Source organism: Drosophila rhopaloa, unplaced genomic scaffold, assembly GCF_018152115.1.
Source record: "Drosophila rhopaloa isolate 14029-0021.01 unplaced genomic scaffold, ASM1815211v1 contig_3, whole genome shotgun sequence".
Classification (NCBI taxonomy): Eukaryota; Metazoa; Arthropoda; class Insecta; order Diptera; family Drosophilidae; genus Drosophila; species Drosophila rhopaloa.
Genome location: NW_025335123.1, coordinates 19538261 through 19558623, shown reverse-complemented (window position 1 = coordinate 19558623; position 20363 = coordinate 19538261). Strand labels below are relative to the sequence as shown.

Sequence of the window (20363 nt, the reverse complement as noted above, 5' to 3'; positions counted from 1 at the left end):
CCACTAAAAAGGGGGATAGGCCCCAGAAATGAGCGAATGTGTGTGCCTTTGCCAATTAACTGAAACTGCAGAGTAATGTTTTGGGGCCAAGTCAGTACTCCCGATTGCCACCCCCCGATTCACCCCCTGCCACCCTTTCATTATAATATTCGCTTTCTGTTATTGTTTTCTTGTTGCTGTTTCGCCGTTTGTTGTTTGTCGCTTCTGGCATTGACATAAATTCCTTTTTAGCGGCGAACAAAAAAGCAGAGCAACAAAGGGCACAGCTCACAGCGACACGCAAGCCACATTAAAGCAATTCCACACAGCCCATTCCAGGCCCCCGAAAGCCAAGGCATTACATAAAAGCGGTAAATATATGACAAAATAAACCAAAGTTCGCAGTCAAACGCGTCGGGAAAAGTGGGAAACAGCTGCCACAGATCCTTGAGTTTTGAGCTGAGAGTAAACTTTGATTTGTGCTGACCTAGGGCAATTAACCGTCGTCATTTTGACTCTGCCACGAACCCAAAATCACAAATGCCACTATTTCCCCCGCCTCGGTGGCGTATACGTAACGCGGCCTGGCAGACAGGATAACTCGGGGGATGGCGAATTCTGGGCAGGACACTGACTTATGCCGGCTCCAGTTAGTCGCACAGATGACTACGCATTTATTTCTCGCCTTTCCCCGGCCAACCGAAAACTTTTCAGTGCTTGTTTTTTTTCTGCTCCCAGAGTTATTCTCCCTTTATTCTATTTTTTGGCCGGAGTTTGGAGCTGGCGCCGTCTACTGTCTGTTGATTCAGATTCGGTTATAGATTCTGGATTCGTTTACGGTTTCTGTGTCTGACTTTCGGGCATTGACTTGGCGGCAACTTGGCTCTGTCTCTGACCCCAAGCCAAAGAGTAACTATTTTTCATTCCTTTTTTTTGTTTGGGCTTTTTTTGGCGTATTCCCTCTGTTGCGGACATTACGCATACGCCCTGTGGGACGAAAGAATCTCTGTAAGCAAGCTGATTACACCCATGTGGCACTTGCGCACAATTGTTGGGACGTTAAAATTAGCAGGAGAACTTTTATCATTTAAATTTTTATGGAGAGTAAAATCAAAGTGCCACAGTAATCTCATTGGATTGCGTAAGTAGTTTCTCATCAATATGTATAAAATAAAGTATCAAAAGATTAGTTAGACTTTGAACTACCATGCAATTAAATTAATAATATAATTTCATATGTTGTCAATATATTTAACAGCAAAATCTGTATGTTAATGACTTTAGATGTCATAATAATATTATTTTTATATTACATTTAGCATACAACCTGTTTAAGATTACTGCGACACTCCAGAATATTAAAAACCTTATTTTATAACTAAATACCTAATAGTTTTCATAAACATATACAGATTAGCTAAATACACCCCCTATTTCTTACGGGACTTAAGTTATATTTTAGTTTAGGTGCTTAAGGGCAAGGAGAATCAACAAGGCGAAAAAGCATTGAAAAGCGATAAGCAAAGCGATACGCAAAACTAATTAAAAAATACAATGTATTTGCAGGTATTCTTAATCATTTTATTCAAATCATTACAAGCAAGAAAATCAGATAAATGGCAGCGCTAAATCAAATGGTAAGAAAAGCTCTTATTTGCTGCAAAAATTTCATTAATATTTGTATATTTGTTTTCATAGAGGTGAGGCATAAGAGCGGTGGGTGCTTTTGGATTTTTGGTGATGGGTACTTCTCATAGGGGTTCTCCGGTCCCTTGTCCTTTTTCTTGCCACTAGCAGGTGTGCCCTTCCGCGGTCGATTCATCATGGGATCGTCCATGGTTCGTGATGATTGCTGTCTCGTGTGGGCCGGCGGTCCAGGTGGTTTCTTTTTCTTCTTTTTACCAGCCTCTGGTTGCATGGGATTGAAGGCAAACTGCAGATGTTGCTGATATTGCGGCTGCTGCTGTTGCTGATGTTGCTGTTGTTGCTGTTGTTGCTGCTGCTGCTGCTGTTGCTCGCGACGCTCTAGAAAAGCGGCATTTGCCGAGGCCACCGTGGCTATTCTCTGCTGCTGCTCCAGATCCTCAAGTTCCTTCTCTCTCTTTTTGGTCATCTGCACAATCTGCGAACTGCGCCGTCGGAGGGCGGCCGCATAGGGTGTGGGCGTGGCCACCGCCGGCACAACTTCGCCCACTCCGAACAGCCGCCTGATGCGCCGCCGGCTGTTGATGAACCCGAGTCCCAGCTGGACCCCCAATCCCAATCCCGCCACCGTTCCCGCCGGCGCAGTCGTCTGGCTGAGGGAACTGCTGCCACCCCCCTCGCTGCCAGCCCCTAGCATCTGGCTGAAGTTGCTGTCCAGGTCGCAACTGCTGGCGGAATCGGCGCCGCAGGGAAACAGATATGTATTCAGGGTGCTCAGGGTGGTGGATGTGGAGGTCCCGGTTCCAGTTAGAGTTCCGATTCGGCTGATTGCCCCCGTGTTGCTGCCGCCCAGTGGATGTTGCTGGTGGGACTCGAGTGATGGTGCTGCCGCTGCTCCTGCTGCTGCTGGCAATAGCTGGTGTGGCAGGTTCAGCGGCAGAGTGAGGGGCAGGGGCAACATCACCGCCGTGGAACCACTTGCGCTGCCGGTGGTGCTGCTGTCGTAACTATGTGGATTCACATAGATGTGGTTGTTGTTGGTGGCTGATGTTGCTCCTGCAGTTGCTCCTGTTCCTGCTGGTGCTGCTGTTGCTGCTGCAGTGCTGCTGGTGTTGACCACCAAAGTGGTGTTGCTGCTGATCTCATGGTGATTGTTATTGCTGGCGAGATTCGGATTGTTGCTGCTGTTGGTGCTGCTGTTGTTGTTGATGTTGCTGCCGTTCGTGTTGCTCAGGTTGACCCTGTAAAAGCTGGTGCTGCTGGTGGCATTGTTGTTGTTGTTGTTGCTGCTGCTGCTGGAGCGTGCTGGTGCCGTTGCAGGTCGCAAGTTCTGCGATCCGGATCCCGATCCAGTTGCATTGGCTTCCGTGTTGGCAGTGGTTGTTGCTGCTGCAGCTGCAACTGCTGTTGCTCTTGGGGCTTCCGCCTGCTGCTGCTGTTGCGGCTGTTCGTTGCCATTGTTGCTGCTCATTGCTGTGGTTTTTGGGTGATTCTTAAGGCTTTAAACTATTCCAAACTAATGTTTATGACTCATTTTAAACATTTGCAAATATTTCTGGTCGCTTTTTATGGTGGCTTATTACTTTCGTTATATATTAAGGAATCATTATTTGTAAATTATGGCTTAATAATGTATATGAAATTGTATTTTATTGTTTATTTTAGTTATTTGATTGCAGTGTTTTTTGTAGAGTATTTTAGAACCTTTTGAAATAAGTTTTTTCAACTTAAAAGTTTAATAATCATACTGAACACGAATTAACATTTTTACATGAGGTATTTTGATTTTATTTTATGTAAATTTTTTACTTTCTTTAAATGTATCTTTAGTTTTATATCACAATTTTATTAAATGTTTAAAATTAAATGGTTTTTAATACTTGACACACGCGCTTTAAATGTATCGTTTTATTATTAATAGTGTTTTCATAACCGATTTATGTTGAACTTTTACTTGTTAAGGTGCTAAGAACTTGTTATCTTATTAGGAATTACAAATTTGTAAGTTATTGATTTATATTTGATTTATGGTAGTAAAGGTGCTTTTAGAATTTAGTTTTTCCCTTCATCATTAAAGTTTACTTGAATTAAATGTTTTTCTATTTATCTTTTTATATATGAAATATTAAATTATTACTTCAAAACTGTATTTTAATTTATCATATTTGTAATTTCCACATATATTATAGCATGGTTAGATTGTTTGCTTAAACTTCTTTAAGGACCCCTCCTTTTACATTTTACATTTCACAATTCATGTTTTTTTTCTTGGATTGCATCCAAATGGAGTTGAATGCACTGCTCCGGTTACTTGTAAATGGTAAATGGTTATGACCAGACGTTAGCTAATCGCCGAGTTTTTCCTGGCCTTTCCACGCACTTTTCTCCCGCGGCACTTGAACAAAAATCACAGACAGGGTTTCAGGAGGTCATTTGCGATCATCTTATCAAATCTCACGCACTTAAAACACCGCCGAAAGGGGGCACTCGAAAAAAATTGTTTAAAAAATACATTCGAGTTTGCTGCATTTCTCTCTCAACTTCCATTTGATTTTATTGAGTTTTATTGTGTTAACACACACTCGGTGTTATCAGTCAGAGCCACGTGCTTAACGCGCCGCGTGTCACAATTGTATGAACTTTGTGCCGCGTTGTTGACAATGCCAAAAGCCAACAGCAGCAGCAGCAGTAGCAGCAGAAGTGGCAGTGGCAGTGGCAGAAGCGGCAGCAGCAATGCCACTAGCAACAACGAAGTTGCTCCACACGCACACACACACACACACACACACACTCGAGGGCTTGAGGGAGAGAGCAGGACACACAGAGAGACAGAGACGGGGAGAGAGCGAGAGAAAGAGAGAGAGAGAGGCTCTGTTAACTGGCTTCCTGGCTGGCTGGCCGGGACAAACTATTCGCCAAAAACCAGAACCAAAAGCCAGAAACAGCACAGCTCCAAAAAATAAAAAAAATCCAAAAAAAAAAAGAACAGAAATCTAAGCCAGCAGCACTACTTGAACCCCTCACACACACACATAAAAATATTATACATATATATATATCCTGTATAGTATAGGCATGGCAACGATTCCTCATCGCTGTTGTCGTCGTTTCAATTTCGGCCAGTTTCGGTTCAGTTGGGTTCACTTCATTGCTTAACTTAACTAAATGCTGCAGATGGCGGCAACACACACACACTCACACAATGGCGCACTCACACACACTCATTCACACACACATACATATGCTGGCTGCCCGACTTTAACTCAACTCACAAGAACAACAAAGGCCAAAGCTCGTGAACTCCGAGTTACGAGTGGATAGTAGACACTTGTGGTTAAAATAGTAGCATAATTTAGTGGATCAACAAATTATTAATTTCTTATTAATTATATTAGCTCAGAACCAGTAAAATATTCCTAATCTGTTTGATTTTGTATATATATTTATATCAAAATATATTCAATTCTGTCTCATTAATTAGTCCAAAACATATTTGATTTATACTTATTGATGAGGCCAAAATGTAACTTATTTTCAATCATTTATTCGGCAAAAGTCGATTCTAACTCATTTATAAGTCCGAAATGCACTAATTATCTTAACAGCAGCTAATGCTGCTATCTCTACTCCTATTATCTTGGCCGCCATTGTGCGAATGTGAATGAGTGTGAGTGCTGGTCTGACAGCCGAGGGCAACATTTCAATTCGGCTTCGTGTCGTCGTCGTTGCCACTGTCGCTGTCGTTCTGTTGTCGCTGTGTTGTCGTTGTGTTGTCGTTGTCGTTGTCGTTGTCGTTGTCGCGTTCGTCATTTTGGTAGTTTGTTTTGCTCGGTTTGTTGTTCAGTTTCGTAACTATTTGACTGTGTGTGAGTGTTCTGTGTGCAAGTGTGAGTATGTGTGCGTTTGCATGGCGATTAATGTTAATGTGTGTGCAGCAGCAGCAACACTGCACAGTGAAAAATCAAGGTTAACTCCAATATACATAACGCCAGATAAGGAAAATTACTCATTTATATTTATAGAAATTGTTTTCATTATATTGGCATATGAATACACTTAAGGTTACCAAACACCAAGCAGTTATTTAATATGTCAAATATGCCATTAATCATTTATTTAAGTAGTAAACAAAGTTATTAATTATACACCAATTTATAGTATAAATTTACACATTTATTCTTGCATATGAAAGTATAGAATGTTATTGAAAATGTTTTCTTTTAAGTCTACTTAACTACTAAAGCTAATAATTTCGTTAGAGTTTTATAAATAAAATTGATAAATGTATTTGTAATTTTAACGGTGTAAACTCGGCAGCTGGCTGGTAAATTATTTTCAGCCTGGCCTCGACCAGAGTTGGAAATGCGTTCAATGGATAGCTTTCCTGGTTCGTGCAAGGGCAATCATTCATACTCCGTTTTGGCAATTATTAAACAAACGAAATAAATTGGAAGAATTGTGTACCCCACAAGAAAGGGAAACACTTCGCAGTGCTACCAAAACGTGTGTTAATTTAAATACGAGCACAATATGTGCTCTGGCAAGCCCATTATCATATCCCTAATTTCTTCCATGAATTCTTCAGCACCAAACACTTGCAACTTATGGCTCGTAAAAGCCAAGCACCCATTCATATTCCGAATCAAATTCAAATTTAAATTCCAATATCATTTTCCCCACCATCAAAGTAAGGGGGGAATAAGGGGGGTATTTGCAAGGACGAAGGACAATTGTTGCCGGGTGCTGGGAATGAAATTGAATTGCATGTGCGATTGCAATTTGTCGGCGAAGGGAGCAACATTGAGCATATGACGCATACGCAATGTTGGACCATGGATCACGGCCGACTCTTTGTGCCTTTCATATTCGCCGTGTTCTTTCTGTTGTTGCCATGCAAATTGCCCCGGCCCAGTGTCAGTGGTTGGGCAGTCAGGGGTTAAGGGGCTGCATTTGCATGCCTGGCGACCATGTGGCAAAAGCCGAACCAAACCAAGCCAACACTTAGCGAAAACAACACAATACCACGAAAGAAAAAATATAAATAAAGCTATTGATATTTATAAAATGGTAGGAAAATAAGACAAGGTAAGTTATATTTTACAAAAAAAAAAAAATAACCAAAACATCTACAAATGAACTATATGTTCACACATTTTTAGGAGATTTTATATCCCTAGAAGTTTTCAGGCAGTCGCTTTTTAATTAAGTATAACTTCGATAAGAATTTTCGTTAGCTTCCAAAGTGCAGTACTTTTGGTTAATATTTTGAACCAAATATCTGCACTTTAGAATCCCTATTTTCTTTGCCTGTGAGCTCAACTTAACTCAGCTGGTGCCGGCAACCTTCATGGCTAATAAGCAGTCACGGCACGTGAGGAGAATAGCGAAAGCGTTTTTCGGGTTGGGAAGATGGGGGCTACTCCAAAATATTATTGATCAAATGTTTGCCCCAGCACGTGGAGAGGGGGGGTTAAAACAAACAGATAAATCGGACGAAAAAAAAAACACGAGTGCAGCGGATTGCATTGCAGGGAAGCTGGGGGATTTTGCCCAGCTGGAAGTCGGATTTATGAAGATGAACATGAAGATGAAGATGAAGGCACCCTCTCGACCAAGTCATTTGCCTCGAAGGCTGACAAAACGATTTGCATGCTAAAAATAACAAAATTGATGGCCTTTTCACCGCTCCCTCCGCTCACACACACACACACACTCGCACACACACACAGCAGCGTCGTGTGCGTGTGTGCTTCATAAAGCAAAAAAGAAAGTCGGAGAAATGATGTGGGGGAAGTGAGGAAGCGGCGGTTGTTTTTGCGGCTAACTGGTCATGGCCACGGTGAAGGCGACAACGACAACAAAACAAAGGCAAATCAATTAAAAAATTTTCGTGAAAACAAAACAGAAACAAAAAGGGAAAATGGAAACCGAACAAAGAAAAACCAAAGACGAAAAGTGCTGGGCAAATATTTCCGCTTTACGTCAAGGTTGTGGCAATCAAAAGGCACACACTATACACCGCACACCATACACCACTCGCAAAAGGACGCAAAAAAATGCTTGATGGGATTGTTTCGTGCCGTCCAACATATCCGCTTTGCCACTTCAACTGCCAACTTGGCATTCCCTGCAATTGCCCCCGAAATCAGGGAAATAAATGTGCTGACACAGCAAGAAGTATTATTATGTACAAATGGGTAAAATATTTAAATACTCTTGAATTAGCAGGGAGCATTCAACTTCATAATACTTATTTTTAATGAGACACAGAAATTTGCTTAAAATATAATTCAGAAATCAATGAAAATTTTTGATAAATAAAAGGACCAACAGAAAATCTTTACAAAATTAATAAAACTAAAAACAGTAGAGCTTTAAGCATTGAGGAAAATAAATACAATTCAAGATTGCTTTATCAATACATAGACTTAAAACAAACTACTTCTAATGAATTACAATCGCTTTAGACTTACTAATAAATCCTATGGCAAGCATAAGCTTACTGCAAACTAGTCCAAAGTCGAGCACTTTTTGAATGTTTTTAACTACACCACTAAAAATCGACGGAAATCGTGTCACATATTTACATCATTTTAAAATTATCCTGCATGACAAACTGCTTTTGCCTGTTTTGCCTCCATTCCGATGCGAAACGAGATTTCGAGTTTACACACAAGCCACATGCACACACATTGAAAAAATATTTGAAAAAATTAGCAAATCAAAATGCAACGAGCCGGTTAAATAGAGTCTCCGGAGACTGGAGAGTGGAGACTGGAAAGTGGGTGACTGGAGACTGGAAAGTGGGTGACTGGAGAGTGGAGACTGGAGACTGGAGATCACTACCTCTTCTTCTTGTGACGCATCTCTGCTGGCGAGCGCACGTGGGGCGCCGCATGCATAATTCCAGACACCAGTTTTGTGGATTTTTTGGGGCACCCACGCGACGCACGAAATCCACCTGGAGGCGCCTCTTTTTTTGTGTTCTTGTTTTAATTAGGGAGCGATGTGAACGGGCGCGCGCGCCACTTGAAAGTGCAACAGCGTGGCGGGTTGACACGGCCACAGCGACAGTGGGTGGTTGGGAGGTCGGTGGTTCCAAGTCGACTTGGTGGTTGCAAGTACCCACGGTGGGTCCACAAAGACAACGATCGGCGGTGGCAATGTTTTCCCTACCCTTTCGAAGGGTACTTCCCCACATTGTATCGATTTAGTATACGTTTAACTGATAGTTCGTTCTAAGATTTATAAATTATTTTAAACCATAAATAATTAAAAACCCTCTTGGAAAACCTAATTCATGTTCAATTTACCCTGCTTAGCTAACCACTAATTATTGTACACAAATAAATATAAATAATCATATAGCATAATCAACAAATTGTCTTTCAAAAATCAATTCAATTGTTTTCTATATTGCTTACTTTAATTAAGCATCAAAACATGGGAGAAGTTTTTGAAAAGGTAATAAAAAGTTGGCAAGAAAAACTTTTATGAAATGGTCTAATGCCCAATACTCAGAGCTATCAATTGTAACACCATCTAGTATTTAGTAACTGATCGGTTGTAGAGTGTAGTTTAAGAGCCGGTCTTGCCAAAACGCCTCCAGTCATGCTTCTAATTTAATATTGAAACGACTTGAGCCTTGGCTTTGGCACAAGTGGGAAATGCCAGAGAGAAAAGTGCTACCAAGGTGTGGAAAGAGAGGGTTTGGCAGTGAAAACCAGGTAGTAGAGAGTGGAAAGTGGGTGCCGAGAGATGAGAATTATGGTTAACAGGGAGGGGAGGGGGCGGTGCAGGTGAGCTAAGACCCGGGAGACATGGGAGTCCGCTTGTTAGCGCATTTTAAGTCGCCGCCAAGGCTGACCCTTCGTCTTAATAACCATCGCCCCGTCCCTCTCTTACGCCCTTCTCCCTCTCTTTCGCACCCACTTAGGCTGTCTCTGTCGCACTTTGAGTGAACACAAATGCATGGCATATGCGCTTTTGGACCACGTTAATTAGCCACCTCACCAATCGATGGCAGAAAAACTAAAAAAAATATATAACATAAAACACAGCACAACAGAGGAAAACCATAATATTCTATGCATTTCCCATTTCGAGGTTGGCTCATTCAGGGGGAAAAGTGACAAAAAAGATTACATGACCGTTGATAATGATCATCTGGTCAACTATTTCGGGGCTTGATGCCCCACAGATCATAATTCAAACGCTGCCCTGGGCCACCTGCACATACATATTTTCCAGCCCGAGTCGTAAACGCTAAATGCTCGCTCCAAAGTAAATATTTAGAAAATAATAAAACCAAATTTAAATGCAGAATGGAAAAAGAATGATTTGGTTGAAGCGCGTGCAGAGAAAAATAAGAGAAAGAAAAGGAAAGTCCGAAATCGCGTGGCAAACGAAAACGGAAAAAAAAAACACACACATTACGAGTATATGTATAAAAAGGGAAACAACTGGGGCCTCTCAGTTCAGGGAACCAAATACTTCATAATCCCAAAACACACTGACTAAGGGCTTTTTTTAATTGTCTCGCTAATAGCTTTGCAAACACAGCAGACCACTTGTTTTAATTATTTTCGTCGCATGTATGATATATTTTTGAACTTCAAGGACTGAAACATTAAAAAAAACGTGTTGCTCGAAAACAATTTTGGTCGATGAGGAGAAATATTAGAAGTAGCAACCAAACGTTTAAAATATTGCCTATTTAATTTGTATACTGGATGTACACTTATAATCTTGACGAAGTTGTTTTTCTTACTGTCATAAAATATATATCCCTGGAATATAAGGATATAAAAAAAAGTATATAAGATAATGATTATGTGAAGAATATAACTTAAATGATACTAATGAAAAGCATTATGCAGATATAAATCTCTAAACCAATGCATATTTGGCTTTATTTAAAATATATTTTGGTATGCAGCTTATGGCCAAGAAACTTCAGCGAATTGTGAAAAACAGTCATAAACATATTGACATTTTTGAAATATACTATTAAAATAATATTTCAATAAAAGCCTTCATGCGGCTTAATTAATATATGTATACTTAAATTGTCGAAAGGACAATGTGTCTTATGTTCCATTCTAACTCTTGCAGTTAGATTAGAAAATTAAAGAAACCCCTAACTAAAAAGTCAAGTTAGAAATTCCTTCTTCAAAATTATGGGTGAGAAAATAATTGTCCCAAGCAATAATTTAAAAAACTATAGATAAAATGTATATTGATTGATGTATGAAGGGTAAAGAGAAGACATTACCCCAACCGATGGATGGTATGGGGCATACTAAATCATGGATCCATAGATCAGCGACGGCGACGCAGGCAGAGGCGGCGGCAGCGACGGCGACTGAAGCAGCGACGGCGGCAGAGGCAGAGGCGGTACGGGAATGGCGCTTACCTTGGCGCTTGGCTTAAGCTGCCGTGCGTCGTCGTGATGTGGGCCATGCAGGCAATCCATTCATCGACCTACTCCACTTTTTCTCCCTCTGTATTTGCACTTTGATCTCCTCTTCGTGTTCTTTTCTTCGTTTTTTTTTGGTTTTTTTTGGGCGTCTTTTAATCGCTTTTCCAATATTGTCTGGCTTTTCTTTCGGCGCTGGCAAGTCGGGAAACACTTAAGTCTGTACGGATCGTATATAGATCAGCCGATATGCGAACGTATATATGTATACATACATATAGATGGTTTTGAGGGGAGACAAATAGACAGACGTCTAGATATATATTTATTTATATTCAAATGACAAAAGAAATGAAACGAAACAATTTTCATTTATTTTTCACTTTTTTTTTGTTTTCCACGCAGCGGGCAGCGACGTCAGCGTCGACGCGGGCAGAGGCGAGGCGTGGCAGGGGGGCGGGGGTGTTTGAGGGGGCGGGGCCACAGTTGTCGCACACATTTTTCACATTTCCAACGCCGCGCGGTGGCACACACACAAAACACAACAAAAAAGAAACAACATTGACAAAAACCAAAAAACAAAAAAAAAATAGCACTCACAAAAAATGAAGAATTTTACATATAATTGTGGCGGGTGTGTGGGGCAGACAGAGAGGGGTATAGGCTGTCAGAGAGAGAGGGGCGATGGCAGATTGACAACGTCATCAACGAGGATGACAACAAAAACGACCAACGCGACACTTTTCACATGAGAAGCCGATTTCCCATCGATCTTCGGCTTTATTTACTTTTCACTTCACGATCAAGGAATGCACTCACAGAAAAAAATGGCATAAACGCACAAGCGATGGGTCAGGATTTTTCCCGCTTTTCTATTTTCCTTTGTTATCGTTTATTTGTATTCTTGTAATTATTTATTATGATCATTTTTTTTGGCTACAACAAGTGCGAAGCGATCACCGGCGTGCGCGGTACTGAAGATCGTTCTGCTCGCAGGCCCCAAAACTCTGCCGGCGTCGCAGTCGCTGCAAGGCGCCAGCAGAGGCAGCGACGTGGGCAGCATCGGGAAGATCCAGTCTATATACCGATGTTAATACAGTGTGGCTATAGCTTATGCGAAAGCAATAACCTACTTTATAACATCAAGAAACAGATCATAAAAATAAAAATATAATATGATTCCAATTACTGTGATTTCTTTGTTGAAATCCTAGTTTACCTTTTGGTTTATTAAAAAAAATTGCAATTTGAAAGTAGCTTAAAAATCAAACAAAATACTTTTCGGTATAAAAGCAACTTTTTGTTCCTATTATGGTAATATTAAAATAAAAGTTCAGATTCCAATGCTAGTTCTTCAAAAAAACTAAATCTTTTTCGAAGATCACAGTCTCCTAAAATAATAAATGTCTGAAAAATCCACTTTCCGCCAATTAGAAGGCATCTTTTGAATGCAAAATAAATTATAATTTAAGCGACCATAAATTCACATGGGAGGTGTAGAAAAATATGTTTTTTGAGTCAACATAAAACGTCACCTAGGCGTTAATATTTACTGTAGCAATTTGAAATGTGAATTTGCGTCTGAGAAGTGTGGGTGAGTGGGATTCCAACTGTCTATATGGCAGTGTGTGTTTGTGTGAAAAGTGTTTTTCACGCAAATTGTTTGCAACGTCAACGGCCAGCGACGACCCAAAGAAACGGCATTCGAAAGATGCGTTTATACATGGTCATAAAATGCGAATTGTCAGAAATGAACTGTTTAAAAAATAGATCTCACAGCAGATCTCAACCAATTCAAACCAATTATTTCTCTTTCATGCAGCCTCTAGAAAATAAACTAAGAAACTCGTAAACTAACGTGAAAACAGACATTAATTAGTTTTGCTTTTTTAAATCTTTTGATAATAATTTCACAACCTATTTAGCATTGGTTCCATTATGAATTTCGAATTCATATTTTACATATTTTATTGAACTTAAACTAAATCGTAAAAGCAAAAAACCCTTTCCGTATAAACGAAGTATTCACCGAAATCGTTAACCAATCACTTAGTGCCATGGCCAAGCGCCCTGTGAACCATTCTCGAATTGCATTCAATGATTTTCAAAAGGGGGCGGGTAATGGAAAATGGAAAATGGAAAAGAGAAAAGGGGGGCGATGGATGCCCGTCCTCGGCCTTGGTTCAAATTGACTTGAATCCTCGAAAGATCCGAGAGCAACAAGTGGAAGGGAAGGGCGACACAAATAATCACGGCATCGAAACCCATCCGAGAATTTGGCAAAACAAAAAACCAACAAACAAACAAGCGGTGTTTTTTGAGGGGGAATATCGATTACACAAATGACATGCAAAAGAAAATCAATGGCAATTTCCCAGGAAAATGGGAAACATTTTGAGATGATAACAAGATGGCACGGAATTTACGAGTAATTTGCATCTTCCAACTGGCAATCGAAATCGACGCAAATGCAAAGTGCAGTTCCTGCGCAATTTCAATTAATCACAAATATTTGCATGCAGTAGATAGAAAGCAGCAGCCAAAAAAAAACTCAGATGTGAATGAATGGGGCAGAAACAATGTTGTTACACTTATAAGTGCGTTTTTATAGCGTCTCTCGATTAACAACATAAACACACACAAGCACACACACACACGCACAAACACACTCGCGGCGACCTTCACTCGTTTTTCATTTTCATTTCCATTTCACTCACAAGAGGCGAAAAGCGAAGATTGCGTAAAGAGCCGTCGACCATGTTGCCCTGTTTTCGTCAATTGTCGACAATATCTTTTTTAATGCGCCTCTTTATTTGTTTAAAAGAAAAAGATACAAGAAAGAAAGATATGAACTATGAAAACGATCGAAGTCAAACCAAAAAGTAAGGTCAGCAATCGAGGGATCGAAGCTCAAAATACCCTTGTATATTAATACTGAGACATACTTATTAAATATAATTTATTATCAAGTTTGTTTTCTATACATAGTAAATATGTTAGAATCAAATCCAAACAGTTAGGTTTTCTATATGGAGTTTATATACGAAGTAGTAAATATTTCTGTTTAGAACAAATAGATTTTATCCCTTTAAGAAATAAATAAATTTATAAAACACACATACCACGAGTCGATATAATAGAAAATTAACTACGTTCAAGAATTAAATGTGGAATCATCAAGGGCCTCAATAAGATAAGCATTCGTATACCCTGCATTAATTTAAAGTCGTACACAAAACCCACACCTCCCCGTACAAAGTGGGTGGTTTGATGGGCTGCGGGGTGATTTTCCGAATGAGAAACATTTTTAATGCATTTTCACAATTCCCAATTCCTGGCATTGGCTTTCATTTGCCGATTGATTGCTGTTGATGTTCCACGAAAAACGTTTTGCATGAGTAACAAGAATTGCTGGGAAAATCGGGGGTTGGGAAATGCGCGAAAAGTGGGTGGAAGAAAATTGGAAAAATGTACAGAGGGACGAGATGGGAGCGCCGATGATGGATTGGCATGGATGGATCATCCGAACGGATCATCATCTGCCAAGTGTATAAGCCCCAACCTCATTCTCACTCTTCCGCACTTAGCTAGGAATTTTGGCATTTAGTTGCTTTATTTATATTATGCTTTTGCGCGGTGGCAAGTGTTTAATCAATGACTGTAAATAATATTCAAACGATTGATGAAATGATTGATGAGCAGGTCGTTAAAAAAATAAATTACACATGATTAAGAAATAATAACTTGTTATTGTTATGATAACGCTTAATTGATGTAGTTATATTTTCAGATCCAAGTCCTTTGCTTGGCCAAACTCGATTTGTACTTAAGTATAGTCGTATATAGGATCTGCTTTCGACAGGTTTTACTCACCTGCAAAGAGAAAAGAGAATTGTAGAATAATGTCATTAGTTTATTGCAATAAATACTTTATAACCTTAAATTTCTACTATTTTTAATGGATATTTAAAATTAGGCTAAACTCTTAATAACTATATTCAAAAGTATAGTATGATAATAATGACCCTATCCCCTTTCCTTGTTTATCTCAGTGTTATTTCTCGTTTGCTTTAATTGGGGGTCAGGCACTGACGTCACAGCCGCAGTGACCTCATGACCTCGTTTGGCTTGATTTTTTTGTACTTCTCAGCCGTTTTCTTTTATTTTGCTGCGTTTCCGCTGAGTAAAAGGACATTGACACAATGCAGGCTAAAAGGGTAAAAGGCTAAAAACGTGACTTTGGGCCAAGTGTGACGCTTTTCACCACACACTCGAAGGCTCACAATTTTCTGGTTGTCGTAGATCGAGGTGAAGCTTTCTTGTTTAATGACGTCAATATGCTTTCGAAAAGGTCAATCACAAGTTGATGACGACACACAAAAGACCTCTAAGATTTTGTAACTCAATTATGTACTCAAGAACTATTGTAACCCTCATCGATATTTAAGTTTATTATAATAAATGTATTTACTTTTTGACCATTTTTTAATTTTAAACTCAAGAGCCTAAAGAGTTTAGAAAAACGACAAGGAACCCCGCTTAATATTAAATATTTTCCAACAACTTAGACTAGAATTTTCAAAGTTCATATTTATTTGAATCCGTTAATATCGGTTTTGGTAACTGTTACATTTATGGTTAAAAACTTCAATCGGTTGTGTGCTTTGTTTTAAATTTTGGTTCGAAGAACTGCTTTTTATTTAAGCTTGAAAATGTGAAAACTTGAAGGAAACAAAAGCTTTTGAAAGCGATGAAAGCCTGAAAGAATTTCCCGTGAGATTTTTCACTTTTTCGAATTTCCAATGCGCTGCTGCTGAATTTTCGAGGTTTTCAACAGGCAACGTCGACGCCGGCAGCGACGCCAGCTGCGGCAGAGGCAGCGATGCCGGCGTCGGCAGCAACCGAAGCATCGGCGGCGAAATTCGCTCGGCTCGTCGGCATTTGTTGCTCAGCAGGAGCCAAAGGCGAACACGTGCTCACCGCCAGTCAGCAGCGTTCGGCATCTGCGGCAGATTGCACCACCGCCCACCCAGCACCACCCACTGCCACCCACCGCCACCCGCCCCGAAAGTCGCGCTCCATCATCTCTTCTTTCCTGGGAGTTTTCCTATTTTTTTTATTTTTGTTTAAGGCAATTGAAACGACACAGACAAAAGGAGCACAATTGAAATAAATAAGAGAGCAGAAAAATGGCTAAACTAAGTGGAACTTCACAAGTTAAAATGTATCTCTTTTTAAATTAATATGTTTTTTGACAATGAGAAATGATGATGACATATTTAGAACTTTCAAGTTCAGTTTGTTTCAAATTGAAGAGAAAGAGACTAGCTTTGGAATATATTTCATAGTTAGTGATATGTTATAAAATAAATAAATAATCCCTGATAAATAAGCTCATTTAAGTACAAATTGTTATCTTTAACCAAAACAATGTAATTTATATTCGCATTAATACGTATTACATTCGTAAAATACAAATTGACATAGATTATTAGACAGTTGTCTTTCTTATCTCTTTATACATTTAGTTATTAATAAAATTAAAAAAAAAAACAAATAATTTTAGTATATGAGCCATATAACGCCAGCTGTTTTTTATTAACTTTTCTTGGAAACAAAAAAATGAAATCCTGCTTAAGTATCTTCTTCGAGTTGCATTATATAAAATAGCAAACGAAAGACAAGAAAAGGAAACAAACTTTAAAATGCATTAAATATTTTTAATTTTTTTTAATATCGACTCAGCTTAGCTCTTGTGCTTCAGTTGAACTCTGAACACATTTTTCCCTGTTGATTTTGTTGTTGTTTGCGTTGCCCTGCGAAAAGCCAAAGGAAAAAGCCTCCGTAGGCTTGGCATTTTTTTCTCATTTTTTTTTTATTTCTCTGTGAGAGATAAGCACTGCCACTCGATGGTGTTCAATGCTTCCTGTAGGCTTTGCCCGCTTTTCAGGACTTTTCCTCGACTGCCACCCTCATAAATATGCAAAGGAAATGCAAACCGAAGCAAACGAACCAAAGAAAATACCGCCCTCCTCCGCCCACAAACAAACGTGGATGAAGTGAGGAGATGCTGTCAGAAATTTCAGCGCCGATTGCCACGCCCATTTCCGTTTTCCGCGACAGGCGGCAATTAAGAAATTACCTGAAGACATTTCCCACGCCTTAAAATTGAGGGCTTTTTTTGGGACAGGGAATATTGTTGCGGTTACTTTTTATGCCTCCAAAGTTCCTCTAAACGTAATTTATACCTTCTTTTAATATTAAAGATGAAGAAAAATTATTTTTTTAAGCATATATTTTGTGTATTTTTAATACACTTATGTTGACTAAAGTTCAACACCCTGAATTTCTTAAAATATTATTTGGAAGCTAATCAAAAAATGTCTTAGAATATATTATTGATTCTCTTAAAATTATGAAAACATACTCGCCAACGTTTAATGCATGTGCATATACTTCAAATAAATAAAACTGATTGTCTGTTTAATTTTCTTAGTTTATAATGCTGTTTGCTGTCTCTGAAATCCTTTAACAGCCTATTTAAATATTCTGACTTTGTTGCTCGCAAAATCAATCTATCAATCTTATTTAAATCCTTTATAATGGACACTTTGAATAGTTTGTGGTTTGTTGATAGTTTCCCAGCCTTCTTTAAGTCCCATTTCGAAATTCCTTTGAGGAACCTTATGCTCCAAACAGCCTGATTGCAAGATAGGCAAAATCCTTGAAGGAAGCCAGAGAAGCACGGTAATAAAATTTCAATTTCAGTTTCTTCAAGGGAGCAGCGCTGCTGCCGTATTGCTTTTTGGTTGTTTTTGGGAGCTTTTTGTTATTGTTCTGGGGTTTTTATTGCTAACTGGGCCATAAAAAAACAAACTCCGAATGCACTTTCGGCCGTGCGTCTGTTGGGGTCATAAAAAACCGCTGCACAGGAAAAACAAAAAAAGGATGCCATAGTTTCAGCATATTTTATTAATAGCAAATTCACACTTCAAAAAATGACGTTTTAGAAAAATGTTCAGAAATAAAAGGGCTGAGCTGTAAATGCCCATTGATTGGTATGAAATATTTTTAATGGGGGCTGCCATAATGGCTTGGAAATTCAATAAGGAATTCAAAGAGGTATGACATTCCCAGGGTTTTCATTAAAAAACCGAAGAATAGAGCTGAATTTTCCAGTCTCGGCAACAAAATTTCTCCTAAAGGAAAGCAAAAAAAAAATTTGTTTCTGTGAATGCCAGTTGACTGGAAATTTCATAAGTTGATATTACCCGGATGCAAATGGTATGCTGGTCAGAAACTTGTAACGCAGTAAAAAAGACATCAAACCCTAAAAAGTGTATACAGTGATCAATGATCCGACATTTGCAAGTGACTTTGCATGCATTTATTACTCATACGCAACGTGGCACGAGGTCGGAGCGCATTAACAACAATCAATATGCTTAGCTACACCCCGAATTCGGTGGCACAGTGGAGATGGAGGCGTGTTAAGCTCGGGGCTAACTAAATGTCGCCATCCTGAGCCGACAGTTCTTGTCATTTAATTTGTCATTTCCCCGGGAGATCCACGGCTCGGTCGAAATTAAGCGACGTCTGTTGGCCGTCTTCTGTTGTCTCCTGCCTCTTGTCTCTTGCCTCTTGTCTGACGTCTGTTGCCTGTTGGATCTTTCAGCTGCCACCTTCGTCGACCCACTTCGTGCCACCTTATGCCACCTCAGTGCCCCATCTCACCTTCAGCGCTCAGTTCAGTCAGCTCGAAAGCACTTCAAAGGCCATCATCTTGACATTTTGATTTATTGGCTTCGCTGCTGTTGTTTGCCGACTTGGTCTGCGGCTTTGACTTTGGCTTTGGCTTTAACTTTGGCTTGTTGCTTTCCTTGCGGCTTGTTGCTGCTGCTTTCCTGCTGCCTCTGCTGCCTCTGATGGCTCTGATGGCTCTGTTGCCAATGCTTGGCAGTAAGCCGCTTACAAGTATTGGCCCGCCTGGAAACGCTCTGTGCCAAACCGCCAAACAACTTGGCCCGGCTCCCAGTTGGCTTTACACACAGAAAATCCCCGCACAATAATAAACATAATATGCTGCGGCTCAGAACCTGCTGGCATACTGGTGTTTTCCTCTGTAAATCTATCTTAAAATCATACGCTAGTGAAGTAAACTCTTTACATGGTCAGAGTTCTTATATGAGTTTTACATTCTGTTGTATTTTATAGTTTGAAAAGTGCGATAATTAAGTTGTTGTTATCTGTAAGTTGTTACATATATTCCGTAATTATATGCGTCATATGCGAGATTTTACTATTTGACACACAAAGAAAAAACAGATGAGAACTCCTACTAGAAATCTGAAAAGGTCATAAAATCTATCTATCTATCTTTTTTTCTAGACACAAAACATTTCACATAACACGCAAATGATAGTAACTTAATTCTGAAGATCATTTTTCGATATCAGGAGGGAATACCCTAACAAAAAAAAGTATTAAAAGTAAAAATACCTTATTAATTAGCAAGAATTTGTTGATAATCAAGAAGTTTTCCCCAGTGCATTTGATGCTGCCAAGTTTCTGACATTGGCCTTTGATGGGAAACGGCTCCTTCCCGACCATTCCGCCTTTCTGACCATTGTGTTTGGGCAACTAATGCGGAGCACAGCTGGCCAAAGTAAATGGCTGAAATGCAGGTCCTGGTAACTGGGATCCCCAGGATCCGAGTACGGCATCCAGTTAACGAGCTCGTTACGGCTCATTGGCCTTTGGGTCGTGCTCTTGTATGCATTTGGCCAATGTAAATTGAATTCGGTCGCAGTCGCCGCCTTCCAAACAGAAACAGAAATGCAAATTAAGCGCAAAGTGCTCGCAAATGCGGCGTCGAAATGTGGGCGGTGGGCGTCGAAAGGTGGGGCGGTGCGGGGAGGCGTGGCAACAATAATCGAGTGGCACTCGGAACGGCACATAATAACATATAATTATTTGAGCAAATGCAATCAATTTAAATCGTTTGCAGCCGAAGCGACAGAATTGAAGCGCTAATTGTGTTAATTACTGGGTAAGTAGAAGAGCGCACCCAAAAGAGATTGAAAATAAATATTGGGAAAATTAACAATCTCAGTCAACAAATGCAGATTTAAAGCGCATTTTAAATTGATTTATTCGAAAGAGAGAGCATTACTCAAAAGCAGCAACTAAATAAATGACTTGATAAAACATTACATAAATTGAATAACGCTTGCGTATATTGCATATTGTATATTTATATTTTGAGGGCCTTTCGTTTATTGGTGCTATAAGTTTTACAAATTACTTATTTTAGAATGACATG

At 39.6% G+C, this 20363-nt stretch overlaps 1 protein-coding gene across 14 annotated transcripts in view; it reads right to left on the bottom strand.

The window, feature by feature from the left end:
- The window catches only part of LOC108049958 (potassium voltage-gated channel protein Shaker), a 149210-nt gene that overhangs the window by 84981 nt on the left and 43866 nt on the right, over positions 1-20363 (bottom strand). For 4 of the 14 annotated variants that reach the window (XR_001769568.2, XM_017131370.2, XM_017131371.2 and 1 more), the window contains exon 1: positions 1728-4236. The exons of 4 other annotated variants lie outside the window; for them this stretch is intronic. Coding sequence is in view for 9 of the 10 variants with exons in the window: in XM_017131370.2 (XP_016986859.1) it covers positions 1728-3094 (1367 nt within the window). In the remaining variant the exon portion in view is untranslated. Of the gene's footprint in view, positions 1-1727; positions 4237-8210; positions 8259-8469; positions 8633-11038; positions 11304-20363 lie in introns of those variants that run through there. 6 more of the 14 variants (XM_017131381.2, XM_017131382.2, XM_017131385.2 and 3 more) reach the window with 6 other exon arrangements.